Source organism: Salvelinus fontinalis, chromosome 1 (assembly GCF_029448725.1).
Source record: "Salvelinus fontinalis isolate EN_2023a chromosome 1, ASM2944872v1, whole genome shotgun sequence".
Classification (NCBI taxonomy): domain Eukaryota; kingdom Metazoa; phylum Chordata; class Actinopteri; order Salmoniformes; family Salmonidae; genus Salvelinus; species Salvelinus fontinalis.
In genome coordinates, this window is record NC_074665.1 from 74,024,348 (window position 1) to 74,050,831 (window position 26,484).

Consider the following 26,484-nt stretch of genomic DNA (forward strand, 5'->3'; position numbering starts at 1 on the left):
GCACGCACGCACGCACGCACGCACACACACACACACACACACACACACACACACACACACACACACACACACACACACACACACACACACACACACACACACACACACACACACACACACACACACACACACACACACACACACAAGCTAACATATACACACAGAACTAAGTAAACCTAATGGTCTGTCCTCTTGACTTGCCATATTGATGAATGAGATGTTTGTGCAGGTAACGAGGGAGGGGGGGGGGGGGGGGCGTGGGAAATAAGGCCATAGCCGGACATAATGTTTGTCTAGAGGTGTGTCCACAGACAGGATGATCTACAAGGTGAGCTGTTTTGGTGAAACTCAGCTGAGAACACCTTTTGATAATAGCCAGGCATTGGTGTGTTCTGTATCTGAGTAAACAAGTGAGTGTGTCCATCTGTTATGACTAGGTGTGCTAAACCTGACTATACTGCACGAGGCAGTATGATTATTGTCTGACCACCTCCCTCAGGCTGTGTGTTGATTCCAGTTGTTCATTAACAGGTGAGTTAGGAAAGCACACGTGAGTTGCCAAATCTAAGAGGAACAAAGCAGGTGTGTAAATCCACATATCTTTTTTTTTAAACAAAGCAGTCAAGAGATTTCATAGTCATTACATTTAAGAAACATTGGGACATTCTGGGTACTACATTTTCAAACTGGAAAAGTGTCTGGACTGAATGGAACATATGAAAGGAATATAGCGTCAGAATATTGAGATATTTGGAATACAGAATCAAAAGGGGTGACAAGTAACAAGTTAGTTTTGACATTTTGGAATTAGTAGAACATTTCTGGCAATTGGATTTTGCCAACCCACAGCTCAAATGTCTTGCAATTGAACATCTCAACAGAATTGACAAGAGAACAAGTCGTCGAGTCTGGAAAATCCAGACTCACTTTGTGAAAAGTTGGAACAGTCCTCAGAATGGCTTATAGAGGTTTGTCGCTGTGGGTCTGCTGGCTGGTGCTGATCGTAGGACGATGCGAGGCGACCTACCCACCCTGTCTGGATGGGATTATGATGAACGTGGTTCTGCTGGATGACGACATCTCTCCCTGGAGTATGAAGTTTGTCCGTGGTGCTGTGGAGCGTGCGATACAGCACAACGCTGAACTCACCTGCTGTCCAAATGGTAAATGGAATCATAGTTGTACAACTGTAAATGAATAGTGAGATTACACAAGGTTGCTGGTTCATGTCCAACCGCGGCTGATCCCCCTTAATTGGTAGTATGCAAGCACTTATAGGGCAGGCTATAAAACAACACCAACATAGGTTTGCAGGTGTATTCAACCAGGGTACTGCAGGGAGTCTGCTAAATATACTTACTGGAGCATAGCCACTGGAGGTAGGGGTGCAGAGCCCTAATAAATCAGAATCATGAAAGAATAATAATATAATTTTCACAAAAGTAATGTAAAGGGGGCCTTTACATCAAAAAGTGCAAAGTTTTGGGCAAAGACACAAACATCTTGATCAAATAACATGGGAACAACCATTTTTTGTGCAGTATTAATTAACCATCCTTACAAACCACTTAATGTAAATGTACATTACTGTATAGTACATAGGCTGGTCATCTAGGTTTGTACCTGTAGACTTTCCATCACCATGAAGAAAAACAATGCACAACACAGTACTTGAGTACATTGAGACATCAAGTGGTTTGTAATGATGTGATGTGATGGTGTGGCTCAGTTGGTAGAGCATGGTGCTTGCAATGTAAGGGTTGTGGGTTCCATTCCCACAGGGGACCAGTATGATAATGTTGCTCTGGTTGAATGAATAGACCATTTCAGTTTTCACATATAAATAAATTGCATTTGCAAAAGATTATCAGATTAACTGTTTTGTACAGATAATTTTCAGACTCAAGTTACAAATTTTATTTTATTTATTTCACCTTTATTTAACCAGCTAGGCAAATTGAGAACACGTTCTCATTTACAATTGCGACCTGGCCAAGATAAAGCAAAGCAGTTCGATACATACAACAACACATAGTTACACATGGAGTAGAACAAACATACAGTCAATAATACAGTGAAAAATAAGTATATACAATGTGAGCAAGTGAGGTGAGATAAGGGAGGTGAAGGCAAACAAAATATATATAAAAATAAATAAAAATATAAAAAGGCCATGGTGGCGAAGTAAATACAATATAGCAAGTAAAAAAAAAAACACTGGAATGGTTGGTTTGCAGTGGAAGAAAGTGCAAAGTAGAGATAGAAAGGAGCAAAAATAAATAAATGAATACAGTAGGTAAAGAGGTAGTTGTTTGGGCTAAATTATAGATGGGCTATGTACAGGTGCAGTAATCTATGAGCTGCTCTGACAGCTGGTGCTTAAAGCTAGTGAGGGAGATAAGTGTTTCCAGTGAAATGATTTGTAAACACTCAAAAACATTTAGCAAATTTTTTTGAACCCAAAAGTAGTGCACTGGGCCTTTACTAGTCCTGTATTAGCGGCTTCAGTGCGGACAAAAATCCCCCTCACCCCCACCCCAAACTACTTCCTGCAGCTATGCACTGAGGTATCTGACATAGTACCAGTCGCAGCAAGTGCCGCTGGCTGCTGGCAAGCTTTCTTGACTTAGACATTCATTGTTGCCAAAACATTGCTAACCTTTGTTTTAACCAGCTAAACAGCTGCTATTAGTGAACATGTGTTTGGAGATACCGTTGTAGATAAAAATAACAATAAAAGATATTGGTCGCATACACATATTTTTAAATGCTATTAGTCTATGTTAGAGTTTACACTTCTTCCAATTATAATGTGGGGACTGGGGAGGTTGATTCCCAAATCTATTAATAAAAAAATGTTGATTACTTGTCCTTGCCATTATCATTCACCAGATAAGAGAAGATGTGGGGAAAAATACGTTTTGCTAACATATGGTAGGTGTTCCTGGGTTGCTGGTTTGCCAGTTAGCCTGGGCAGGGGTCCCTGAGCAAGAAAAGGTTGAAGAGCCCTGGTTTATAAGGATATCCTAGTCTGTGTTATAGCTGTCATCGAGTGTTGATGTTCTTTGGCTGAATCACTATCTGTGGGTCCACAATCTGTGTTTTCATCATTACGCTGTATTGCCGTTGTCTTTGCCAAGGAGTGAAGCGCAACCTGACTGCCAACTTTCGAGGGCTCGAGACTAGTTTGTACAGCAAGAAAGGCTGCCGAAGCAGCACCTGTGAGGTGGTGGAGACCGTGAAGAACCTAACTGTGAGTGTTAACCAACTCACACACGCACACAGAAACACACATACACACACTGTGTCGCTGAAATATTCACATATCTAAGCTGCTTCTCCTCCTTTAGAGGACAGGGGAGGTGGGCTGTGCTCTGCTGGGGCCCACCTGCACCTATGCAACGTTTCAGATGGTTGAGTAAGTGTTGATTTGATATGATTTGTGTTGTGTTGTAGTGACACCCTATCCCTTTCTATCCCTTTTACTTACCTCTATATACAGTGGGGAGAACAAGTATTGGATACACTGCCGATTCTGCATGTTTTCCGACTTACAAAGCATGTAGAGGTCAGTAATTTTTATCATAGGTACACTTCAACTGTGAGAGACGGAATCTAAAACAAAAATCCAGAAAATCACATTGTATGATTTTTAAGTAATTAATTTGCATTTTATTGCATGACATAAGTATTTGATACATCAGAAAAGCAGAACTTAATATTTGGTACAGAAACCTTTGTTTGCAATTACAGAGATCATACGTTTCCTGTAGTTCTTGACCAGGTTTGCACACACTGCAGCAGGGATTTTGGCCCACTCCTCCATACAGACCTTCTCCAGATCCTTCAGGTTTCGGGGCTGTCGCTGGGCAACACGGACTTTCAGCTCCCACCAAAGATTTTCTATTGGGTTCAGGTCTGGAGACTAGGCCACTCCAGGACCTTGAGATGCTTCTTACGGAGCCACTCCTTAGTTGCCCTGGCTGTGTGTTTCGGGTTGTTGTCATGCTGGAAGACCCAGCCACGACCCATCTTCAATGCTCTTACTGAGGGAAGGAGGTTGTTGGCCAAGATCTCGCGATACATGGCCCCATCCATCCTCCCCTCAATACGGTGCAGTCGTCCTGTCCCCTTTGCAGAAAAGCATCCCCAAAGAATGATGTTTCCACCTCCATGCTTCACGGTTGGGATGGTGTTCTTGGGGTTGTACTCATCCTTCTCCTTCCTCCAAACACGGCGAGTGGAGTTTAGACCAAAAAGCTCTATTTTTGTCTCATCAGACAGAGGGGTTGGAATCTGTTTGATTGAGTGTGTGGACAGGTGTCTTTTATGCAGGTAACGAGTTCAAACAGGTGCAGTTAATACAGGTAATGAGTGGAGAACAGGAGGGCTTCTTAAAGAAAAACTTACAGGTCTGTGAGAGTGGTTGGTAATCGGCAGTGTATCAAATACTTGTTCTCCCCACTGTATCTCTCTCACTTGTATCCAAACCAATTACTCTTGTAGTCACATTCTAATAACAGAGAAATTCTTTAAAAAGTTATCCCACTCCCTGTGTATTTGTCTGTCTGTCTGTCTGTCTGTCTGTCTGTCTGTCTGTCTGTCTGTCTGTCTGTCTGTCTGTCTCTGTCTGTCTGTCTGTCTGTCTGTCTGTCTGTCTGTCTGTCTCTCTCTCACTCTCTCGATTTCTCTCACCCTCCCTCCCTCCCTCCCTCCCTCCCTCCCTCCCTCCCTCCCTCCCTCCCTCCCCTCTATCTATGTGTCAGTCTTGAGGTTGGTCTGGAACTCAAAATGCCCATCATCTCAGCAGGCAGCTTTGCTCTGTCCTGTGACTACAAAGAATACCTGACTCGCATACTTCCCCCCGCACGCAAGATCTCCACCTTCTTTACCAAGTTTTGGGACTTCAACAATGATATCAAACCCAAGTGGTCCACAGCCTCCCTCTATAAGAAGCAGAACACTGAGGACTGCTTCTGGTGAGTGAGTCACTTGTGAGTCGCCTGTGAGTTCCTTTTGAGTCACAGGTGTCCTGACTTGTTTGTGAATTCTTTTAAGTGTAATTATGATGGAAAAGGGTGACGGTGGATATGAATTAGACATGTGATTCTGTATGCTAATCTAATGGACACTTAGATGACTTTGAGATTATTTATTTGTGTTTATTATATTTGCTTAGATGTGATGTTGATCCTGATGTCATGGTATCTGCCCATCCCTCTCCAGGTATATCAATGCACTGGGTACAGCTTCAGCCCACTTTTCCTTACACATCAAAAAAACAAACGTCATAAGCAAAGCAGAGGACCTTAGAAAGGAATTAAGCTCCAAAAATAGGACAAGCAATTGTAAGTAAGCCCACAACATCTAACAAATCGGGAGCATTTACACACACTGTAGATAGGGCAGTGAACAGATACCAACAGTCTCCATTTCTAACATACTGTAGATAGGGCAGTGAACAGATACCAACAGTCTCCATTTCTAACATACTGTAGATAGGGCAGTGAACAGATACCAACAGTCTCCATTTCTAACACACTGTAGATAGGGCAGTGAACAGATACCAACAGTCTCCATTTCTAACATACTGTAGATAGGGCAGTGAACAGATACCAACAGTCTCCATTTCTAACACACTGTAGATAGGGCAGTGAACAGTTACCAACAGTCTCCATTTCTAACATACTGTAGATAGGGCAGTGAACAGATACCAACAGTCTCCATTTCTAACATACTGTAGATAGGGCAGTGAACAGATACCAACAGTCTCCATTTCTAACACACTGTAGATAGGGCAGTGAACAGATACCAACAGTCTCCATTTCTAACATACTGTAGATAGGGCAGTGAACAGATACCAACAGTCTCCATTTCTAACACACTGTAGATAGGGCAGTGAACAGATACCAACAGTCTCCATTTCTAACATACTGTAGATAGGGCAGTGAACAGATACCAACAGTCTCCATTTCTAACATACTGTAGATAGGGCAGTGAACAGATACCAACAGTCTCCATTTCTAACATACTGTAGATAGGGCAGTGAACAGATACCAACAGTCTCCATTTCTAACATACTGTAGATAGGGCAGTGAACAGATACCAACAGTCTCCATTTCTAACACACTGTAGATAGGGCAGTGAACAGATACCAACAGTCTCCATTTCTAACACACTGTAGATAGGGCAGTGAACAGATACCAACAGTCTCCATTTCTAACATACTGTAGATAGGGCAGTGAACAGATACCAACAGTCTCCATTTCTAACATACTGTAGATAGGGCAGTGAACAGATACCAACAGTCTCCATTTCTAACACACTGTAGATAGGGCAGTGAACAGATACCAACAGTCTCCATTTCTAACACACTGTAGATAGGGCAGTGAACAGATACCAACAGTCTCCATTTCTATTTCATTGACTCTCTCCTCTTCACTGTGCAGTGTTCATAGTGTGTGGGACACCAGAAGATATCGTGGACCTGAAGAATGGAACTATAGAGGCTGATCCTAGTGTTGTCTTCATCCTGATCAATCTTTACAAGTTAGTCCTCTCTCTCTCTCTCTCTGTGTCTCTGTGTCTCTCCCCCTCTCTCCCTCGTTGTCCTCACCACCTACAACATGTTCGCTGCTGACTACTCGGTGGGTGGAGGGGTGTGTACGTGTGTGTGCACGTGTGTGTGAGAACATTACAGCTCTTGATTTGGGTCTGGTGAACTCTCTCTCGCTCTCTCACTCCCCAGTCTGTTATTTGTCTTTGTGTTTTAATTTTTTCCTTGTAAAAAGTTCAGAAAGGCTTAAAATTGTAATCGCCATGCTTCAGGGAGTGTTTGAGGGCACCAGTGTATTCAGTGTCATTGACAATGAACCCATGACTCCACACAGTGATAAGTACTACACCAATAAGTCCTCTATCCCTGCTATGAAGAACGTGTTGGTTCTCACCATGCCCAACACTAGGAACTATACTGTGGACACAGACCTGGGCAACAACGTGATGGTGAGACTCCCTGCTGGGTTGAGGCCCTGTCTATCAATGTACTCTGAGGTGTCCTATTCATCCTATTCCCGATATTGTGTACTACTTTTGACCAGGGCCCAATAAATCTGCCTTCTGTCCAGATGAATGACTACATGGCAGCGTACCATGATGCAGTGCTGATGTTTGGTCAGGTGATGAGGAAGCTCTGGAACAAGCCTGAGTCTGAGCTCAACCCCATGGAGGTAGTCAACATCAACCACTTCAGAAATGTCTCCTTTGACGGTAAGAGACCAAGAAGCAACACACCAAGCTGTGTGGTCTGGCCTGGAGATGTGGCCACCTGTGTGTGTGTGTGTTTTGTGTGTGTGTATATATGTGTGTATTAGTGGTGCGCTGGTCAGCTGTTTGTTCACCCACACGCACCCACAATTGGTAATATCCCATCCACAACCGCCTGATAAAGTGAAAAAAAGGAGGGTCCCCACCCGACCTTAACCCGCAAATATAGAAAATGCGTTGTAGGCCACAGTCAGACACGGCGGAACAATTTTTCGACAGTGGGTGCAGGACTTATCTTGCCTAATTTATATATGTTTCTGCTTATAATTTCCGGCAATTTGGTAGGCTATTTGTTAGTCAACTTGGCTATAATTAGATATATGCAGCTTCTCTTCTGTCATTATACTGTATGTTTCCCTAGAAGACTAAATAAACCCTTAATAATTGTAAATTGATAGAATGAATGCTTCAATCTAGTTGACATCGGTAACGTTTTCTCTGTCATCTCTCCTTTTTCTCCCCGCTTCAGGGCCGGGGAGAAAATACAATAACAAAAACAAATGGGAAATATTTTCTGTGCAAAATGTTTGAATGGTTGTAAGAAAAAAGATAATTGAAAACGACCCAAGATTTCAGTTCGGCTTGGATGCATATTTTGTGTGGATGAAATACTATCAGCTTTTATGATGCTGATAAAGACAGCACCTAAACAGACGGTCCCTAACTGCACATTCACATTCTCTCAAGATGCTGATACAAAGAAATCATATATCCACTCCTGTTCCCAAGTCAAAATTTAGATTTGGTGTGTAATTTTGCTGCAAGAAATGCTTAATTCTGCAGGAATTAATATTAAGGCTATGTGAGAGGTTATAGACCTACGGTGTCCAGATTTTTGGGGGTTAAATTGATTCTACTGGGAGTTATCTTAACCCTCGAGAGAGTGATATGTGCCCTGGAGTTAGTGTTGATAACTGGAGTTCATTGGGATGGAGTACTTTTAACTCCATAAGAGAAACCAGAGACAGGGAGTTAAAACTATCAAGTTATCCATTGATCTGGGAGGGCCCTCGTTGTCATATTTCCCAGCATGCTCTGTTGCACAAATTGTTTTGATATCTGTGGTTTTGAACATTGATTGCTTTTGATCTATGCTACACAAAGATAAGAAATGTAAATCTGTAAGTGGTTGGATTTCAAGCAACCGTTAGTGAGATAGTTGTTCCAGTTTACATGGTGTAGGTAGTCTCCATCATGTGTACTTTTGGTCATACTCTGACAGTTGTGAGTGATGCAAAAGTGCTGTCTGTCTTCCTGCAAGTTGGCTTCCAACATACTGTAGGTTGGATATCACATTTCCAACCACCATATGGTGATACATTAAGAAATATTCAAATAAGGCTTTAGACCCTTATAACTCAAAGGAAGTAAACTAAAAGAGAAATGTACTCTGTAGTTGACTGTTAATTCAAAAACACAGAAAATATGTAAAATGGCAAGGGAGTTGATTAAAAACAACACGGAAAAGAGTAAATTGGCAATTGGAGTTAAATTTAAGCAACTCTGATAATGAAAGCAAAAACCTCAATGTAGCCTATAGAGATATAAATTGCATTTTTTTCTCTTTATTCAACCCGCCCGCCACCCACCCGCCTTTCATACACTCAATATTTAATGAGTCAACCCACGCATCAATAGTGTGTGTGTTCCCAATCATGTCTGCACAGAAGCACGTGTCCCCTCAGATATTCCTGTTTAATTAACATTTATTATTGTACATTTTTGGTTACTGTTTCTCTGTAATACTATTAGCCACCTATCAGTTTTATGAAATTGGCTTTAGCTAGCCCAGATAGGTTCCCAATCTCCCAACTAGCTACCAAGAAGCCATTTCAGAGGTTCCACTAGATACCACAGCCACAAAGCCAGATTGTAAAAATTTATATATATATATATTTTTGTCTTAATTTAAGATTAGGTATAAGGTTAGCAGTGTGGTTAAGGTTAGGGTTAAGTTTAGGTTTCGGTTTAACATCAGATTTTAAGAACAGAAATTGTAGAAATAGGCAGGGTTTAGGACTTTGTGGCTGTAGTAACTAATGATGACCCCATTTCAGTTTATCAATGTAGACTGCAGGAAAAAGCTGTTTCAGGTGTTTGAAAAATGCAGAATTCTCCACCCCTCAGCCATCCTCACGTATTTTGTGCCCCCTCAGATTTTTGGGGTGAATGACGCCCCTGTGTGTGTGTGTGTGTGTGTATGTGTGTGTGTGTGTGTGTGTGTGTGTGTGTGTGGGTGTGTGTGTGTGTGTGTGTGTGTGTGTGTGTGTGTGTGTGTGTGTGTGTGTGTGTGTGTGTGTGTGTGTGTGTGTGTGTGTGTGTGTGTGTGTGTGTGTGTGTAGTTCTGTGTAGTGTAAATTGTGTATGTGTTTCCATGCAGGCATTGCAGGCCACTACAAGCTGGATGACTATGGGGACAGAGATGTGAATTTTTCTGTCATTTACACCACCACTGACAACAAGGTAGGTCAGCTATCATGTATATCATATGATTCTATTGTGTCAAAGTTCATGTTTTAACATAAGTCCTCTCCTGTCTCCGCAGTATGAAACTTTATTTATTTTCAACACCGTCTACAACTACACCAAGGTCGTTAACAGTAACCCATCATTCATCTGGGGCAGAAGGCTCCCAGATGACGCTCCATCCCAGCGTATGTGCTCAACACACACACACACACACACACACACACACACACACACACACACACACACACACACACACACACACACACACACACACACACACACACACACACACACACACACACACGACTCAACTTGTGCATCTGAGTCTGGCTTGTTTTTCCCTAATACATGAGCCACACCCATCGTGACTGGCTTAGTTGGCAGCATTAACGGATCATTAGCTGTCATTCCTGATAGATATGACAGATATGGGACAATCCAGTACAGAACCGGTGTGGAGGGATCAAACTCCAGATTCAATGTACACTAATACCAACTCAATTACCCCCTTGCCTGAACACTCATTGAGACATTTTACAGTTCTGACACAGTTCTTTTTATTGGTCTGCTCATTGTATCATAGACGTAGTAATGCCCGAGCGAAACAGTGTGTGTGTGTGTGTGTGTGTGTGTGTGTGTGTGCGCGTGCGTGCCTAGGTCTAACTAGTGCGGTGTGCCCCCCCCAGGTCTGAAGGCGCATAATATCATTGTCATTGTCTTAGCTGTCACTGTGGTGGGGGTGGCTACCATCGCTTTCATCTTCTACAGGTAAGAGTTGACAGATAGCAGCGCAGTGTGAGAGAGGTCTCGCTCATAAAAATATAATTACCAGAACAGGGATCTGGGGTTCCAGCCATCACATATAATTTACTTGAATGGGGATCTCCATTCTAGTCATTATATTTCCATGAGGGAGACCTCTCATACTTTGCTACTATTTGTTACCAGGCGGAACAAGAGAGAACGCCGGCTGAGGAAGAGATGGTCACACATGCACTCTGACCTCATCACCCCGCTGGAGTACAACGAACGCAGCCTGGTCTCCCTCAAGGTCAGCTCGTCATCAGTGTGCGACGACCCCTGAAAGTTAAGTCGCATACTCCAGTACGTCTTCTAACCTGTTTCTGTCCGTTTGTTTGTCAGATTGACGAAGACCACAGGAAAAACACAAGTTATAACATCCACCAAGGACGCTATGACAAAAAGGTAACTCAAACTTTTGCATAAAACCACCAGAGCCATAAATATACTATACAGTATACAGTACAAGTCAAAAGTTTGTAAACAATCTTGAAAGAGTTCCCACATATGCTGAGCACTTGTTGGCTGCTTGTCCTTCACTCTGTGGTCCAACTCATCCCAAACCATCTCAATTGGGTTGAGGTCGGGTGATTGTGGAGGCCAGGTCATCTGATGCAGCACTCCATCACTCTCCTTCTATATATGTTTGTTAAAGCAACAACCACAGCTCAGGGACTAATACAGAGTCATGTACAGTGCATTCGGAAAGTATTCAGACCTTTTGACTTTTCCCACATTTTGTTACGTTACAGCCTTATTCTAGAATTTGTATTTATTTATTATTCCCTCATCAATCTACACACAATACCCCATCAAGACAAAGCAAAAACATGTTTTCAGATTTCTTTTGCAAATCTATTAAAAATAAAACTGAAATATCACATTTACATAAATATTCAGTAATTTGTTGAAGCAACATTTGGCAGCGATTACAGCCTCGAGTCTTCTTGGGTATGACGCTACAAGCTTAGCACACCTGTATTTGGGGAGTTTCTCCCATTCTTCTCTGCAGATCCTCTCAAGCTCTGTCAGGTTGGATGGGAAGCATTGTTGCACAGCTATTTTCAGGCCTCTCCAGAGATGTTAGATCGGGTTCAAGTCCGGTATCTGGCTGGGCCACTCAAGGACAATCAGAGACTTGTCCCGAAGCCACTCCTGTGTTGTCTTGGCTGTGTGCTTAGGGTCGTTGTCCTGTTGGAAGGTGAACCTTTGCCCCCGTCTGAGGTCCTGAGTGCTCTGGAGCAGGTTTTCATCAAGGATCTCTCTGTACTTTGCTTCGTTCATCTTTCCCTTGATCCTGACTGGTCTCCCAGTCTCTGCCACTGAAGAACATCCCCACAGCATGATGCTGCTGCCCCCACCATGCTTCACCGTAAGGATGGTGCCAGGTTTCTTCCAGACGTGATGCTTTGCATTCAAGCCAAAGAGTTCAATCTTGGTTTCATCAGACCAGAGAATCTTGTTTCTCATGGTCTGAGAATCCTTTAGGTGCCTTTTGGCAAACTTCAAGCGGGCTGTTATGTGCCTTTTGCTGAGGAGTGGCTTCCGTCTGGCCCCTTTACCATAAAGACCTAATTGGTGGAGTGCTGCAGAGATGGTTGTCCTTCTGGAAGGTTCTACCATCTCAACAGAGGAACTCTGGAGCTCTGTCAGAGTGACCATCAGGTTCTTGGTTATCTCCCTGACCAAGGCCCTTCTCCCCCGATTGCTCAGTTTAGCCGGGTGGCGAGCTCTAGGAAGAATCTTGGTGGTTCCAAACTTCTTGGGGACCTTCAATGCTGCAGAAATGTTTTGCTACCCTTCCCCTATTTCTTTTTTTCCCCGTATATATTTTTGGTATTTCACCCACTTTTCTCCGAATTTCGATCTTGTCTCATCGCTACAACTACCCAACCGGCTTTGGAGGCGAAGGTTGAGTCATGCGTCTTCCAAAACATGACCCGCCAAACCACACTTCTTAACACCCGCCCGCTTAACCAGCCACACTGATTTGGAAGGGTTGGGTTAAATGTGGAAGACACATTTCAGTTGAATACATTCAGTTGTACAACTGACTAGTTATCCCCTTTCCTTTCCCAATGTCAGAGGAAACATTGTTCAACTGACGAACAAGGAGTTGCTAGAGCGCGATGAGCCATGTAAAGCCCCCCCCAGGCCAAACCCTCCCCTATCCTGGACGACGCTGGGACAATTTTGCACCGCCCTATGAGACTCCTGATCATGGCCAGTTGTGACATAGCCAGGAATCGAACCCAGGTCTGTAATGACGCCAGAAGCACTTTGATGCAGTGCCTTAGACCGCTGCGCCACTCGGGAGTCCCACAGTTTTTTATGTGTAATACATTTGCAAACATTTCTAAAAACCTGTTTTTGCTTTGTCATTATGGGGTATTGTGTATAGATTGATGCAGAAAAATATTTATTTAATCCATTTTAAATTAAGTCTGTAACGTAACAAAATGTGGGAAAAGTAAAGGGTTCTGAAAACTTTCAGAATGCACTGTATATGTAGGTTCAAGCAACAACCATGGCTCTGGGACTGCTACAGAACCATATACACTACCGGTCAAAAGTTTGGACACACCTACTCATTCAAGGGTTTTTCTTTATTTTTACTATTTTCTACATTGTAGAATAATAGTGAAAACATCAAAACTATGAAATAACACATATGGAATCATGTAGTAACCAAAAAAGTGTTAAACAAATCATAATATTTGAGATTCTTCAAAGTAGCCACCCTTTGCCTTGATGACAGATTTGCACACTCTTGGCATTCTCTCAACCAGCTTCATGAGGTAGTCACCTGGAATGCATTTCAATTAACAGGTGTGCCTTCTTAAAAGTTAATTTGTGGAATTTTTGTTCCTTCTTAATGCGTTTGAGTCAGTCAGTTGTGTTGTGACAAGGTAGGGGTGGTATACAGAAGATCGCCCTATTTGGTAAAAGACCAAGTCCATATTATGGCAATAACAGCTCAAATAAGCAAGGAGAAACAACAGTCCATCAATACTTTAATTAAGACATGAAGGTCAGTCAATACGGAACATTTCAAAAACTTTGAAAGTTTCTTCAAGTGCAGTCGCAAAAACCATCAAACACTATGATGAAACTGGATCTCATGAGGACCGCCACAGGAAAGGAAGACCCAGAGTTACCCGCTGCTGCAGAGGATAAGTTCATTAGAGTTACCAGCCTCAGAAATTGCAGCCCAAATAAATGCTTCAGAGAGTTCAAGAAACAGGCACATCTCAACATCAACTGTTCATAGGAGACTGCGTCAATCAGGCCTTTATGGTCGAACTGCTGCAAAGAAACCACTATTAAAGGACACTGATAAGAAGGAGAGACTTGCTTGGGCCAAGAAACACGAGCAATGGACATAAGACTGGTGGAAATGTGTCCTTTGGTCCAGGGTTCAAATTGGAGATTTTTGGTTCCAACTGCCGTGTCTTTGTGAGACGCAGTGTGGGTGAACGGATGATCTCCACATGTGTATTTCCCACCGTAAAGCATGGAGGAGGTGGTGTTATGGTGTGGGGGTGCTTTGCTGTTGATAAGGTCTGTAATTTATTTAGAACTGAAGGCACACTTAACCAGCATGGCTAACATAGCATTCGGCAGCGATACACCATGCCATCTGGTTTGGGCTTAGTGGGACTATCATTTGTTTTTCAAATCAAATCAAATTAAATTTGATTGGTCACATGGTTAGCAGATGTTAATGCGAGTGTAGCGAAATGCTTGTGCTTCTAGTTCCGACAGTGCAGTAATATCTAACAATTAATCTAACAATTCCCCAACAAGTACCAAATATACACAAATCTAAAGGGGTGAATGAGAATATGTACATAAGTATATGGATGACCGATGGCCGAGGGGCATAGGCAAGGTGCAGTAGATGGTATAAAATACAGTATATAAACTCAGCATAAAAATAAACGTCCTCTCACTGTCAACTGTGTTTATTTTCAGCAAACTTAACATGTGTAAATATTTGTATGAACAGAACAAGATTCAACATCTGAGACATAAACTGAACAAGTTCCACAGACATGTGACTAACAGAAATGGAATAATGTGTCCCTGACCAAAGGAGGGGTCAAAATCAAAAGTAACAGTCAGTATCTGGTGTGGCCACCAGCTGCATTAAGTACTGCAGTGCATCTCCTCCCCATGGACTGCACCAGATTTGCCAGTTCTTGCTGTGAGATGTTACCCCACTCTTCCACCAAGGCACCTGCAAGTTCCCAGACATTTCTGGGGTGAATGACCCTAGCCCTCACCCTCCGATCCAAAAGTTCCCAGACGTGCTCAATGGGATTGAGATCCGGTCTCTTCGCTGGCCATGGCAGAACACTGACATTCCTGTCTTCCAGGAAATCACGCACAGAACGAGCCCTATGGCTGGTGGCATTGTCATGCTGGAGGGTCATGTCAGGATGAGCCTGCAGGAAGGGTACAACATGAGGGAGGAGGATGTCTTCCCTGTAACGCACAGCGTTGAGATGACAACAAACTCAGTCCAATGATGCTGTGACACAACGCCCCAGACCATGACGGACCCTCCACCTCCAAATCCATCCTGCTCCAGAGTACAGGCCTTGGTGTAACGCTCATTCCTTCGACGATAAACGCGAATCCGACTATCAACCCTGGTGAGACAAAACCGCGACTCGTCATTGAAGAGCACTTTTTGCCAGGCCTGTCTGGTCCAGCGACGGTGGGTTTGTGCCCATAGGCGACGTTGTTGCCGGTATTGTCTGGTGAGGACCTGCCTTACAACAGGCCTACAAGCCCTCAGTCCAGCCACTCTCAGCCTATTGCGGACAGTCCGAGCACTGATGGAGGGATTTTGCGTTCTTGGTGTAACAGTTGCTGTTGCCATCCTGTACCTGTCCCGCAAGTGTGATGTTTGGATGTACCAATCCTGTGCAGGTGTTGTTACACGTGGTCTGCCACTGCGAGGATGATCAGCTGTCCGTCCTGTCTCCCTGTAGCGCAGTCTTAGGCGTCTCACAGTACGGACATTGCAATTTATTGCCCTGGCCACATCTGCAGTCCTCATGCTTACTTGCAGCATGCCTAAGGCACATTCACGCAGATGAGCAGGGACCCTGGACATCTTTCTTTTGGTGTTTTTCAGAGTCAGTAGAAAGGCCTCTTTAGTGTCCTAAGTTTTCATAACTGTGACCTTAATTGCCTACCGTTTGTAAGCTGTTAGTGTCTTAACGACCGTTATAGAGGTGTATGTTCATGAATTGTTAATGGTTCATGGAACAAGCATGGAAAACAGTGTTTAAACCCTTTACAATGAAGAACTGTAAAGTTATTTGGATTTTTTCAAATTATCTTTGAAAGACAGGGTCCTGAAAAAGGGACGTACATGTGATATGAGTAATGTAAGATATGTAAACAATATTAAAGTGGCATTATTTAAAGTGGCATTGTTTAAAGTGTCCAGTCATTGGGTCTCAATGTAGGCAGCAGCCTCTCTGAGTTAAGGATTGCTGTTTAGCATTCTGATGGCCTTGAGATAGAAGCTGTTTTTCTCCCAGCTTTGATGCACCTGTACTGACCTCGACTTCTGGATGATAGCTGTGTGAACAGGCGGTGCCTCGGTTGGTTATTGTCCTTGATGATCTTTTTGGCCTTCCTGTGACATCGGGTGCTGTAGGTGTCATGGAGGGCAGGTAGTTTGCCCTCAGTGATGCGTTGTGCAGACCATACCACCCTCTGGAGAGCCTTGGGGTTGAGGGCGGTACAGTTGCCGTACCAGGCTGTGATACAGCCCGACTCGATGGTGCATCTGTAAAAGTTTGTCAGTGTTTTCGGTGACAAGACAAATTTCTTCAGCCTCCTGAGGATGAAGACGCGCTGCTGCGCCTTCTTCACAACGTTGTCTGTGTGGGTGGACCATTTCAGTTTGTCTGTGATGTGTACGCCCAGGAACTTAAAACTTTCCACCCTCTCCACTGCTTTCCCTTCGATGTGGATAAGGGGGTGCTCCCTCTGCCGTTTCCTGAAGTCCACCATCTCCTTTGCTTTGTTGACGTTGAGTGAGAGGTTGTTTTCCTGACACCACACTCCGAGGGCCCTCACCACCTCCCTGTAGGCTGTCTCGTCATTGTTGGTGATCAGGCCCACTACTGTTGTGTCGTCTGCAAACTTGATGATTGAGTTAGAGGCGCGCATGGCCACGCAGTCGTGGGTGAACAGGACAATGACCTAACACACCTCCAGGCTGTGTACGGGCTATTTGACCAAGAAGGAGAGTGATGGAGTGCTGCATCAGATGACCTGGCCTCCACAATCTCCCGACCTCAACCAAATTGAGATGGTTTGGGATGAGTTGGACCGCAGAGTGAAGTACAAGCAGCCAACAAGTGCTCAGCATATGTGTGAACTCCTTCAAGACTGTTGGAAAAGCATTCCAGGTGAAGCTGGTTGAGTATGCAAAGCTGTCATCAAGGCAAAGGGTGACTACTTTGAAGAATCTCAAATATAAAATATATTTTGATTTCTTTTACATTTATTTGGTTACTACATGATTCCATATGCTGTTTCTTTGTTTTGATGTCTTCACTAGTATTCTACAATGTAGAAAATAGTAAAAATTAAGAAAAACCCTTGAATGAGTAGGTGTTCTAAAACTTTTGACTGATAGTGGATATATGTAGGTTAAAGCAACATCCACGGCTCCGGAACTGATACAGTGGTCTTGTCAGGTGTATTGTAGTCTCATGTTGCCAGACTCCGTAGACTCGTCAAGTCCTTCACTTTGACACTTGAAGCAGGATCTTGAGGGAGCTGGATATGGAAGTCAGATGCATTGAGCCTACTGTTGTTGTCATGGTGATGAATGTCAGGTGTACTGAGGCTACTGTTGTTGTCTTGGTGATGAAGGTCAGGTGTACTGAGGCTACTGCTGTTGTCATGGTGATGGAGATCAGGTGTACTGAGTCTACTGATGTTGTCATGGTGATGGAGGTCAGGTGTACTAATTCTCCTGTTGTCATGGTGATGGAAGTCAGGTGTACTAAGGCTACTGTTGCTGTCATGGTTTCAGATTGTGATCCTGAAGGAGCTGAAGCATTCGGACTGGAACTTTAACGAGAGTCAGAGGATAGAACTCAACTCGGTGAGTCATCGATTACACAGCAAGTCTGTCAATGTAGAGTAGGCTACTCAAGGGTATCAAGTATGCATTTTTATGTTTGTTCATGTGGTATCTTTTTCTTTTCTTTTTTATATTTGATTTGATTATAACTCCTATTGCTTATCATACCTATCCTTCCTGATTTACAGCTTCTGCATATTGACTACTACAACCTGACTAAGTTCTACGGCACAGTCAAGTATGATCATGGTGTGTTTGGGGTGTTCGAGTACTGTGAGAGGGGATCCCTAAGGGTGAGAAACACACACGCAAACGGCCACATGTGTGCACACACGCATGCACACACACACACTTTGACTTTTCACCCTCTTCCTCAGTATGTGCTGAATGACAAGATCTCGTACCCGGAGGAAACCTTCATGGACTGGGAGTTTAAGATCTCTGTCATGTACGACATCGCTAAGGTGACCTGGCAACAACTCTAGTCTGCTTTTGGTTTGTATGAGCTCAGAAGATGTCAACTCAAGATGACCTGTGAGATGACCTGACCCCAAGCTGGAACCTTAGACAAGAATTTTGATCTAGTCAATATTGATATACATTTCTGAAAGTTCTTCGATCCGTTTGGCAACATTGAGTCATTGAAATACAGTAAGTTGAAAGATAAAACCTCCTTCACCTCCACAGGGTATGTCCTACCTCCACTCCAGTGACATCCAGGTCCACGGCCGTCTCAAGTCCACTAACTGTGTGGTGGACAATCGCATGGTGGTCAAGATCACTGATTTTGGCTGCAACACCATTCTAGACCCAGGCAGAGGTAGGAACTATTTCTTCTGTAGGTCTAGCTTGCTAGCATAGTTAGCATTCATGCCATACACATCTCTTGAGGTCTGTCTGTACTAGGATATGTCCCCTTATTTTTTTAGCTATTTTCTTGTACCTATCCTCCCCTATCCCGTATCCCCTCACTCCATCACTCTATTCTCCATCCTTCCACTCCCTTCTCTCCTACCCCCCTCTCCTTTATCTGGCCTTCTCTCTCCGTCAGACCTGTGGACAGCTCCAGAGCACCTGCGTAGACAGGGGATCTCCCAGAAGGGGGATGTCTACAGCTTTGCCATCATCGCCCAGGAGATAGTTCTCAGGAGGAGCACCTTTTACACCCAGGCCTGTGCCGACCGCGCAGGTAAGACACATTCATGTATAACACTTTATATAGAAACTTGCAACAGAATCAATGCATCAGTTTCGCTATACTTATAGAGTCACCCTTGTTTAGAATTTGTCACTTTGATGTGGTGCTGCATTTCATTCTGGGGAATTATCGACCCCTCCTGGCCAAATGTAGCATTGTTCAGTTGAGTGCCACATAGGGTAGCAGAAAAACAAGACGCAGACATGTTGTTCTGTCTTCATCAGAAAAAATGGCCAGAGTGCAATACCCCAGCGAAACCTATTTCAGACCTGATCTGAATGTTGAGACTGCAGGAGAAAAAGATTTGGAGGTAAGATTACCATTTCTTTGTTTGTGTGTTAATCATAGAGAGAGAGAGAGGAAGGAAGAACAGGCTTACAGTATAGAGAAATATATGTATAGAGATTCTAAAATCCACTTGTGTTTTTTCTTTCATGCCCACAGATGTACATGCTGATGAAGATGTGCTGGGATGAGGACCCAGAGCGAAGGCCTGACTTTAAGAAGATAGAGAGCTCACTGGGGAAGATCTTCAGGTACCAGCTACCTACTTTTATCTCTTTTTTATTGGATAGAGCTAAACACTTGCCAGGCCATTTTATCAGAAAGATGAAGAATCAAATCAAATCAAATTTTATTGGTCACATACACATGGTTAGCAGATGTTAATGCGAGTGTAGCGAAATGCTTGTGCTTCTAGTTCCGACAGTGCAGTAATATCTAACAAGTAATCTAACAATTTCACAACAACTACCTTATATACACAAGTGTAAGGAATGAATAACAATATGCACTTAAAAATATATATGGATGAGCGATGGCCGTGCGGCATAGGCAAGATGCAGTAGATGGTATAGAGTACAGTATGTACATATGAGATGAGTAATGTAGGGTATGTAAACATGATATAAAGTGGCATGGTTTAAAGTGAGTAGTGATACATTTATTACATCCAATTATTAATTATTAAAATGGCCAGTGATTTGAGTCAGTATTTTTGCAGCAGCCAATCAATGTTAGTTATGGCTGTTTAACAGTCTGATGTCCTTGAAATAGAAGCTGTTTTTCAGTCTCTCGGTCCCAGCTTTGATGCACCTGTACTGACCTCGCCTTCTGGATGATAGCGGGGTGAACAGGCAGTTGCTCAGGTGGTTGTTGTCCTTGATGATCTTTTTGGCCTTCCTGTGACATTGGATGATGTAGGTTTCATGGAGGGTAGGTAGTTTGCCACCGGTGATGCGTTGTGCAGACCGTACTACCCTCTGGAGAGTTTTACGGTTGTGGGCGGAGCAGTTGCCGTACCAGGCTGTTATACAGCCCGACAGGATGCTCTCGATTGTGCATCTGTAAAAGTTTGTCAGTGTTTTCGGTGACAAGCCAAATTTCTTCAGCCTCTTGAGGTTGAAGAGGTGCTGTTGAGCCTTCTTTACCACACTGTCTGTGTGGGTGGACCATTTCAGTTTGTCCATGATGTGTACACCGAGGAATTTAAAACTTTCCACCTTCTCCACTGCTTTCCCTTCAATGTGGATACAGGGGTGCTCCCTTTCCTGTTTCCTGGAGTCCACGATCATCTCATTTGTTTTGTTGACGTTGAGTGTGAGGTTATTTCCCTGACACCACACTCCGAGGGCCCTCACCTCCTACCTGTAGGCTGTCTCGTTGCTGTTGGTAATCAAGCCTAACACTGTAGTGTCGTTTGCAAACTTGATGATTGAGTTGGAGGCATGCATGGCCTTGCAGGCATGGGTGAACAGGGAGTACAGGAGAGGGCTGAGAACCCACCCTTGTGGGGCACCAGTGTTGAGGATCAGCGGGGTGGAGATGTTGTTTCCTACCCTCACCACCTGGGGGCGGCCCGTCAGAAAGTCCAGGACCCAGTTCCACAGGGCGGGGTCGAGATCCAGGATCTCTAACTTAATGACGAGTTTGGAGGGTACTATGGTGTTAAATGCTCAGCTGTAGTTGATGAACAGCATTCTTACATAGGTATTCCTCTTGTCCAGATGGGTTAGGGCAGTGTGATTGCGATTGCGTCGTCTATGGACCTATTGGGACGGTAAGCAAATTGGAGTGGGTCTAGGGTATCTGGTAGGGTGGAGGTGATATGATCCTTGACTAGTCCCTCAAGGCACTTCATGATGACAGAAGTGAGTGCTACGGGGCTATAGTCGTTTAGCTCAGTTACCTTAGCTTTCTTGGGAACAGGAACAATGGTGGCCATCTTGAAGCATGTGGGCACAGCAGACTGGGATAGGGATTGATTGAATATGTCCGTGAACGCACCAGCCACACCAGGACGTGGCTAGGGATGCCGTCTGGGCTGGCAGCCTTGCGAGGGTTAACACGTTTAAATGTTTTACTCGCATCGGCCACGCGTTGGCCACGAGCAAAGAAGTTGTTTAAATTATTTGGGAGTGAGGCGTCGGTGTCCGCCACAGGGCTGGTTTTCTTTTTGTAATCTGTGATTGACTGTAGACCCTGCCACATATGTCTCGTGTTTGAGCCATTGAATTGCGACTGTACTTTGTCTCCATACTGACGCTTTGCTTGTTTGATTGCCTTGCGGAGGGAATAGTTACACTGTTTGTATTCAGTCATGTTTCTGGTCGTCTTGCTATGATTAAAAGCAGTGGTTCGCGCTTTCAGTTTTGCGCAAATGCTGTCATCAATCCACAGTTTCTGGTTAGGGAAGGTTTCAATAGTCATCGTGGGTACAACATCACCAATGCACTTAATAATAAACTCGCTCACCGAGTCAGCGTATGCATCAATGTTGTTTCCGGGGCTATCCAGAACATATCCCAGTCCACGTGAACGAAGCAGTGAGTAGCAATGGTCCAGAATGCTGCCAGCTCGAGTCGCGCATTCGATATGCTGATAAAATTTAGGGAGCCTTGTTTTCAGATTAGCTTTGTTGAAATCCCCAGCTCCAATAAATGCAGCCTCAGGATATTTGGTTTCCAGTTTACATCGAGTCCAGTGAAGTTCTTTCAGGGCCGTCAAGGTATCTGCTTGGGGGGATATACACGGCTGCAACTATAATCTAAGAGAATTCTCTTGGAAGATAATGCGGTCGGCATTTGATTGTAAGGAATTCTAGGTCAGGAGAACAAAAGGACTTGAGTTCCTGTATGTTGTTATGATTACACCACAAATCGTTAATCATAAGGCATACACCCCCGCCCTTCTTCTTACCAGAGAGATGTTAGTTTCTGTCGGCACGATGCGTGAAGAAACCGGGTGGCTGTACCGACTCTGATAACATATCCTGAGTGAGCCATGTTTCCGTGAAACAGAGAATGTTACAATCTCTGATGTCTCTCTGGAAGGCAACACTTGCTCAAATTTTGTCTATCTTGTCAAGAGACTGGACATTGTACAAAGATGGTAAAATATCTCTGTAACATGATAAATGGTCAAAATGGAGTTGTGGAGATGTGAGTGAGGGAGCATGGTTATGGTTTGCAGTGCTTCAAAATAACATTCATATTTAATTACTGTAGAGCTGCACCCTTCCCTTTATTTAAGAGACATTTGAGAAACATCTCACAAGGGCAACACCTACATTGAAAAGTTGTATGTGTGTGTGACTGATCCTTTCTTCTGTTCTCCACAGTAACCTGCACAACCAAGCTAATGAGAGTTACATGGACAACCTGATCCGTCGTCTACAGATGTACTCCAGGAACCTGGAGCATCTGGTGGAGGAGAGGACGGCGCTGTACAAGGCTGAGAGAGACAGGGCCGACTGCCTCAACTTTATGCTGCTGCCTGGGTCAGTCAACACAACAACAAAAATAAACATATCCAAACACAATTCAATGCTCCTGTTGTTTTATTAAGTGCAATGTTTTGACCAGAAGGTGTTTGCCAGACTGCACAACCAGAAAACCACTTTAAGACCAGCAAATGACTTCTCTCTATCTCTCTCTTCCTCTCGCTCTAGTCCTGTGGTGCGTTCTCTGAAGGAGACGGGCATTGTGGAGCCGGAGCTGTTTGAGGAGGTGACGGTGTACTTCAGCGACATCGTGGGCTTCACCACCCTGTGCCAGTACAGCACCCCCATGGAAGTGGTGAACATGCTCAATGACATCTACAAGGGATTCGACTGCATCCTCGACCACCACGACGTATACAAGGTTAGGTTAGGGATAGGGTTAGTGTTGTGGTTTAAGTTAGGGATAGGGTTAGTGTTGTGGTTGAGGGTTAGTGTTGTGGTTTAGGTTAGGGTTGAGGGTTAGTGTTGTGGTTTAGGTTAGGGTTGAGGGTTAGGGTTGTGGTTTAGGTTAGGGTTGAGGGTTAGTGTTGTGGTTTAAGTTAGGGATAGGGTTAGTGTTGTGGTTGAGGGTTAGGGTTGTGGTTTAGGTTAGGGTTGAGGGTTAGGGTTGTGGTTTAGGTTAGGGTTGAGGGTTAGGGTTGTGGTTGAAGCTAGGGTTGAGGGTTAGTGTTGTGGTTGAGGGTTAGGGTTGTGGTTTAGGTTAGGGTTGAGGGTTAGGGTTGTGGTTGAAGCTAGGGTTGAGGGTTCGGGTTGTGGTTTAGGTTAGAGTTGAAGGTTGTGGTTGAAGCTAGGGTTTCGGGTTAGGGTTGTGGTTTCGGGTTAGGGTTGTGGTTGAGGCTAGTGTTAGAGTTTAACTGGAATGTGGACATGAAGCTAGGGTTAGGGTTGTGGTTGAGGCTAGAATCAGGGTTGTGGTTGAGGCTAGGGTTAGGGTTGTGGTCCAACCTAGTCCAATCTTCCTTTTTGTCCTGTGTCAGGTGGAGACCATAGGTGATGCGTACATGGTGGCGTCGGGGTTGCCGCGGCGGAACGGTAACAGGCACGCGGTGGACATCTCACGCATGGCCCTGGACATTCTGGCATTTATGGGGACCTTCCAGCTCAGACACCTGCCAGGGCTACCTGTGTGGATCCGCATTGGGATGCACTCAGGTACCCCTAGCTCCCCAAGTCCCAATCCTGAATTCATGACACCTCCCTCTCTCTCTTCTCTATATTATCAAGCCTCCTTGGTCTCTGCTCTTTCCTTCTCCTTCCTTCTCCCTCCTTCCTGTAACTTCCCTCAGTCTGTTATCAATGCCCCTTTATGCTTGCTATTTGTTCCCTAGGCCCCTGTGCAGCAGGAGTGGTGGGGATAAAGATGCCCAGATACTGCCTGTTTGGAGACACAGTCAACACTGCCTCTAGCATGGAGTCAACGGGACATCGTAAGCAGGCTACAGGAACACTAGAGATATCCATACCAACTCTATACAAACAATTCATATCAGCTGTCATGGCAGGTGAGTAAAATACAACTCTGTCTCTCTCCATCCAGCCTTGAGAATCCACGTCAGTCAGCCCACCATCAGCATCCTACAGAGGACAGACTGCAAGTTTGAGTACGAGAAGAGAGGGGAGACTTTCCTCAAAGTATGGACATGGCACATGCTACTTTGCTATTTGTCATGATAGAATCATACAGATTCATTTGTACTGTATAGTACTCTTGTCTACTGTGTTGAATATCATAGAAGATTGTGCATGTGTGTGTATCCCAGGGTAAAAGCACAGAGTTGACCTACTGGTTGACAGGTGAAACAGGAGAAGACTACAACCTGCCAACGCCACCGACAGTGTGAGTTAACCTGCTGCTACTGTAAATGCTCACCTATAACTGTACCTCACTAGAGCTACACGTCATATTTACATCTATATTATCAACTTCTACATTATATGTCCTTCTTCCATTTGTAGGGTAAACAGAGGTCATTAGAGCTAGATATCTAAGTAGATCTATATACTATAATCAACTCCTATGTCCTTGTCCCTCCCTGCAGGGAGAACTGCCAGCGTCTGCAGCAGGATCTGGCCAAGATGATCCAGGAATGTCTGGACAACCGTTCACTGGGGTCAGAGGTCATGGAGAAGAGGAATACCCTGTCCATGAGGCAGAGGAGGGCGGGGAGGGATGGAGGGGAGCAGGCGGAAGAGGAGGAGGAGGAGGATGACCAGCCGGCGTACCTCCATCTGGCTACCGTCGACAACTTCACTACTTTCTTGTAAATATTTTGATCAGGAAAAATATGGTTATTATTCCAATGTACGTGACCTTAGTTCACACAATCAATCTACATACATACATTCGTACATATTCCTTTTAATAAATTGCAATATATATATGAGAGACCATTGTTGATTATTTTAACCTGAAAAATAAAAACAAGACATAATTTCTAATTTAAAAACAAATTACATTTAAACTTTATTTCTTTATGTGGTTATATTTACTGTTGTTAGAATCATTCATGTACAGCATGTTACCAAAGCAGTTGACGGGACTGAAAACATTGATCCTGTACAGCAGGTTACCAAAGTAGTTGACAGGACTGAAAACATTGATCCTGTTTCATTGAACCTGTAATAGTTCATTGAAGCATTACAATTCCTATACGTCATGGATGTCTGAGATGTTATAGGTGTATCTGAGTACATTGAGGCTTTAGTTGAAGGGAAGGAAACTCACACACGCTGATTTTCTACAGTGAATTATAAATGACAATGTATAATTGTCTGAGATATTTACATACTGTATAAAAAATGAACATTTAGCATGACTGGAGTTACTGCTGTACCCATGAAAAATGTCTGTATAAAGATAATGCACTGAAAAACAAAATCAACCCTGGATATTGTAACAGCATTGTATGCCTAAGAAAAACAATTAAGATCTGATCTACTGTCTGGGACAAGTTGAAATTAACTACAGTGAACCCCACATGCATATATATACACACTTAAAATGTGTAGGTATGCATGTCTCTATACGCACGCACGCACGCACGCAGTCAAAGGTTTGGACACCTACTCATTCCTTGGTTATTGTTTATTTTGACTATTTTCTACATTGTAGAACATAACAACATTATGAAATAACACATATCATGTAGTAACCAAAAAAGTGTTAAACAAATCAAAATATTTGTTATATCTTAGATTTGCCAAAGTAGCCACCCTTTGCCTTGATGACAGCTTTGCACACTGTTGACATTCTCTCAACTAGCTTCATGAGGACAGCAGAGTGAAGGAAAAGCAAAACACCAGTCTCAACATCAACAGTGAAGAGGCGACTCCGGGATGCTGGCCTTCTAGGCAGAGTTGCAAAGAAAAAGCAATTTCTCAGACTGTCCAATAAAAACAAAAGATTAAGATGGGCAAAAGAACACAGACACTGGACAGAGATATGGCTTTTTCTTTGCAACTCTGCCTAGAAGGCCAGCATCCCGGAGTCCCCTCTTCACTGTTGACGTTTTGCAGGGACTATTTAATGAAGCTGCCAGTTGAGGACTTGTGAGGCGTCTGTTTCTTAAACTAGACACTCTAATGTACTTGTCCTCTTGCTCAGTTGTGCACCGGGGCCTCCCACTCCTCTTTCTATTCTGGTTAGATCCAGTATGCGCTGTTCTGTGAAGGGAGTAGTACACAGTGTTGTACGAGATCTTCAGTTTCTTGGCAATTTCTCTCAAGGAATAGCCTTCATTTCTCAGCACAAGAATAGACTGACGAGTTTCAGAAGAAAGTTATTTGTTT

General features: G+C 43.8%; 1 protein-coding gene across 2 annotated transcripts; it reads left to right on the forward strand.

Moving 5' to 3' along the window:
• The first annotated feature begins 370 nt into the window (after window positions 1-370).
• On the forward strand, window positions 371-25,079 carry LOC129861588 (guanylyl cyclase C-like). Of its 2 annotated transcripts, XM_055932899.1 has the most exons (28): window positions 371-531; window positions 882-1,163; window positions 3,141-3,253; window positions 3,351-3,418; window positions 4,767-4,979; window positions 5,227-5,348; window positions 6,450-6,549; window positions 6,891-7,005; window positions 7,128-7,269; window positions 9,707-9,789; window positions 9,872-9,980; window positions 10,482-10,563; window positions 10,744-10,846; window positions 10,939-11,001; window positions 17,666-17,737; window positions 17,905-18,009; window positions 18,094-18,180; window positions 18,404-18,536; window positions 18,768-18,905; window positions 19,139-19,224; window positions 19,359-19,450; window positions 22,534-22,692; window positions 22,864-23,056; window positions 23,673-23,847; window positions 24,024-24,122; window positions 24,233-24,327; window positions 24,456-24,532; window positions 24,735-25,079. In XM_055932899.1, the coding sequence occupies exons 2-28, from the start codon at window positions 956-958 to the stop codon at window positions 24,958-24,960; spliced, it is 3,258 nt and encodes a 1,085-aa protein (XP_055788874.1). In that variant the 5' UTR covers window positions 371-531; window positions 882-955; the 3' UTR covers window positions 24,961-25,079. The 2 variants fall into 2 exon arrangements, with proteins under 2 accessions (XP_055788874.1, XP_055788876.1); XM_055932901.1 differs by lacking the exons at window positions 371-531; window positions 882-1,163 and having other exon boundaries at window positions 3,166-3,253; window positions 4,811-4,979.
• Window positions 25,080-26,484: the final 1,405 nt, after the last annotated feature.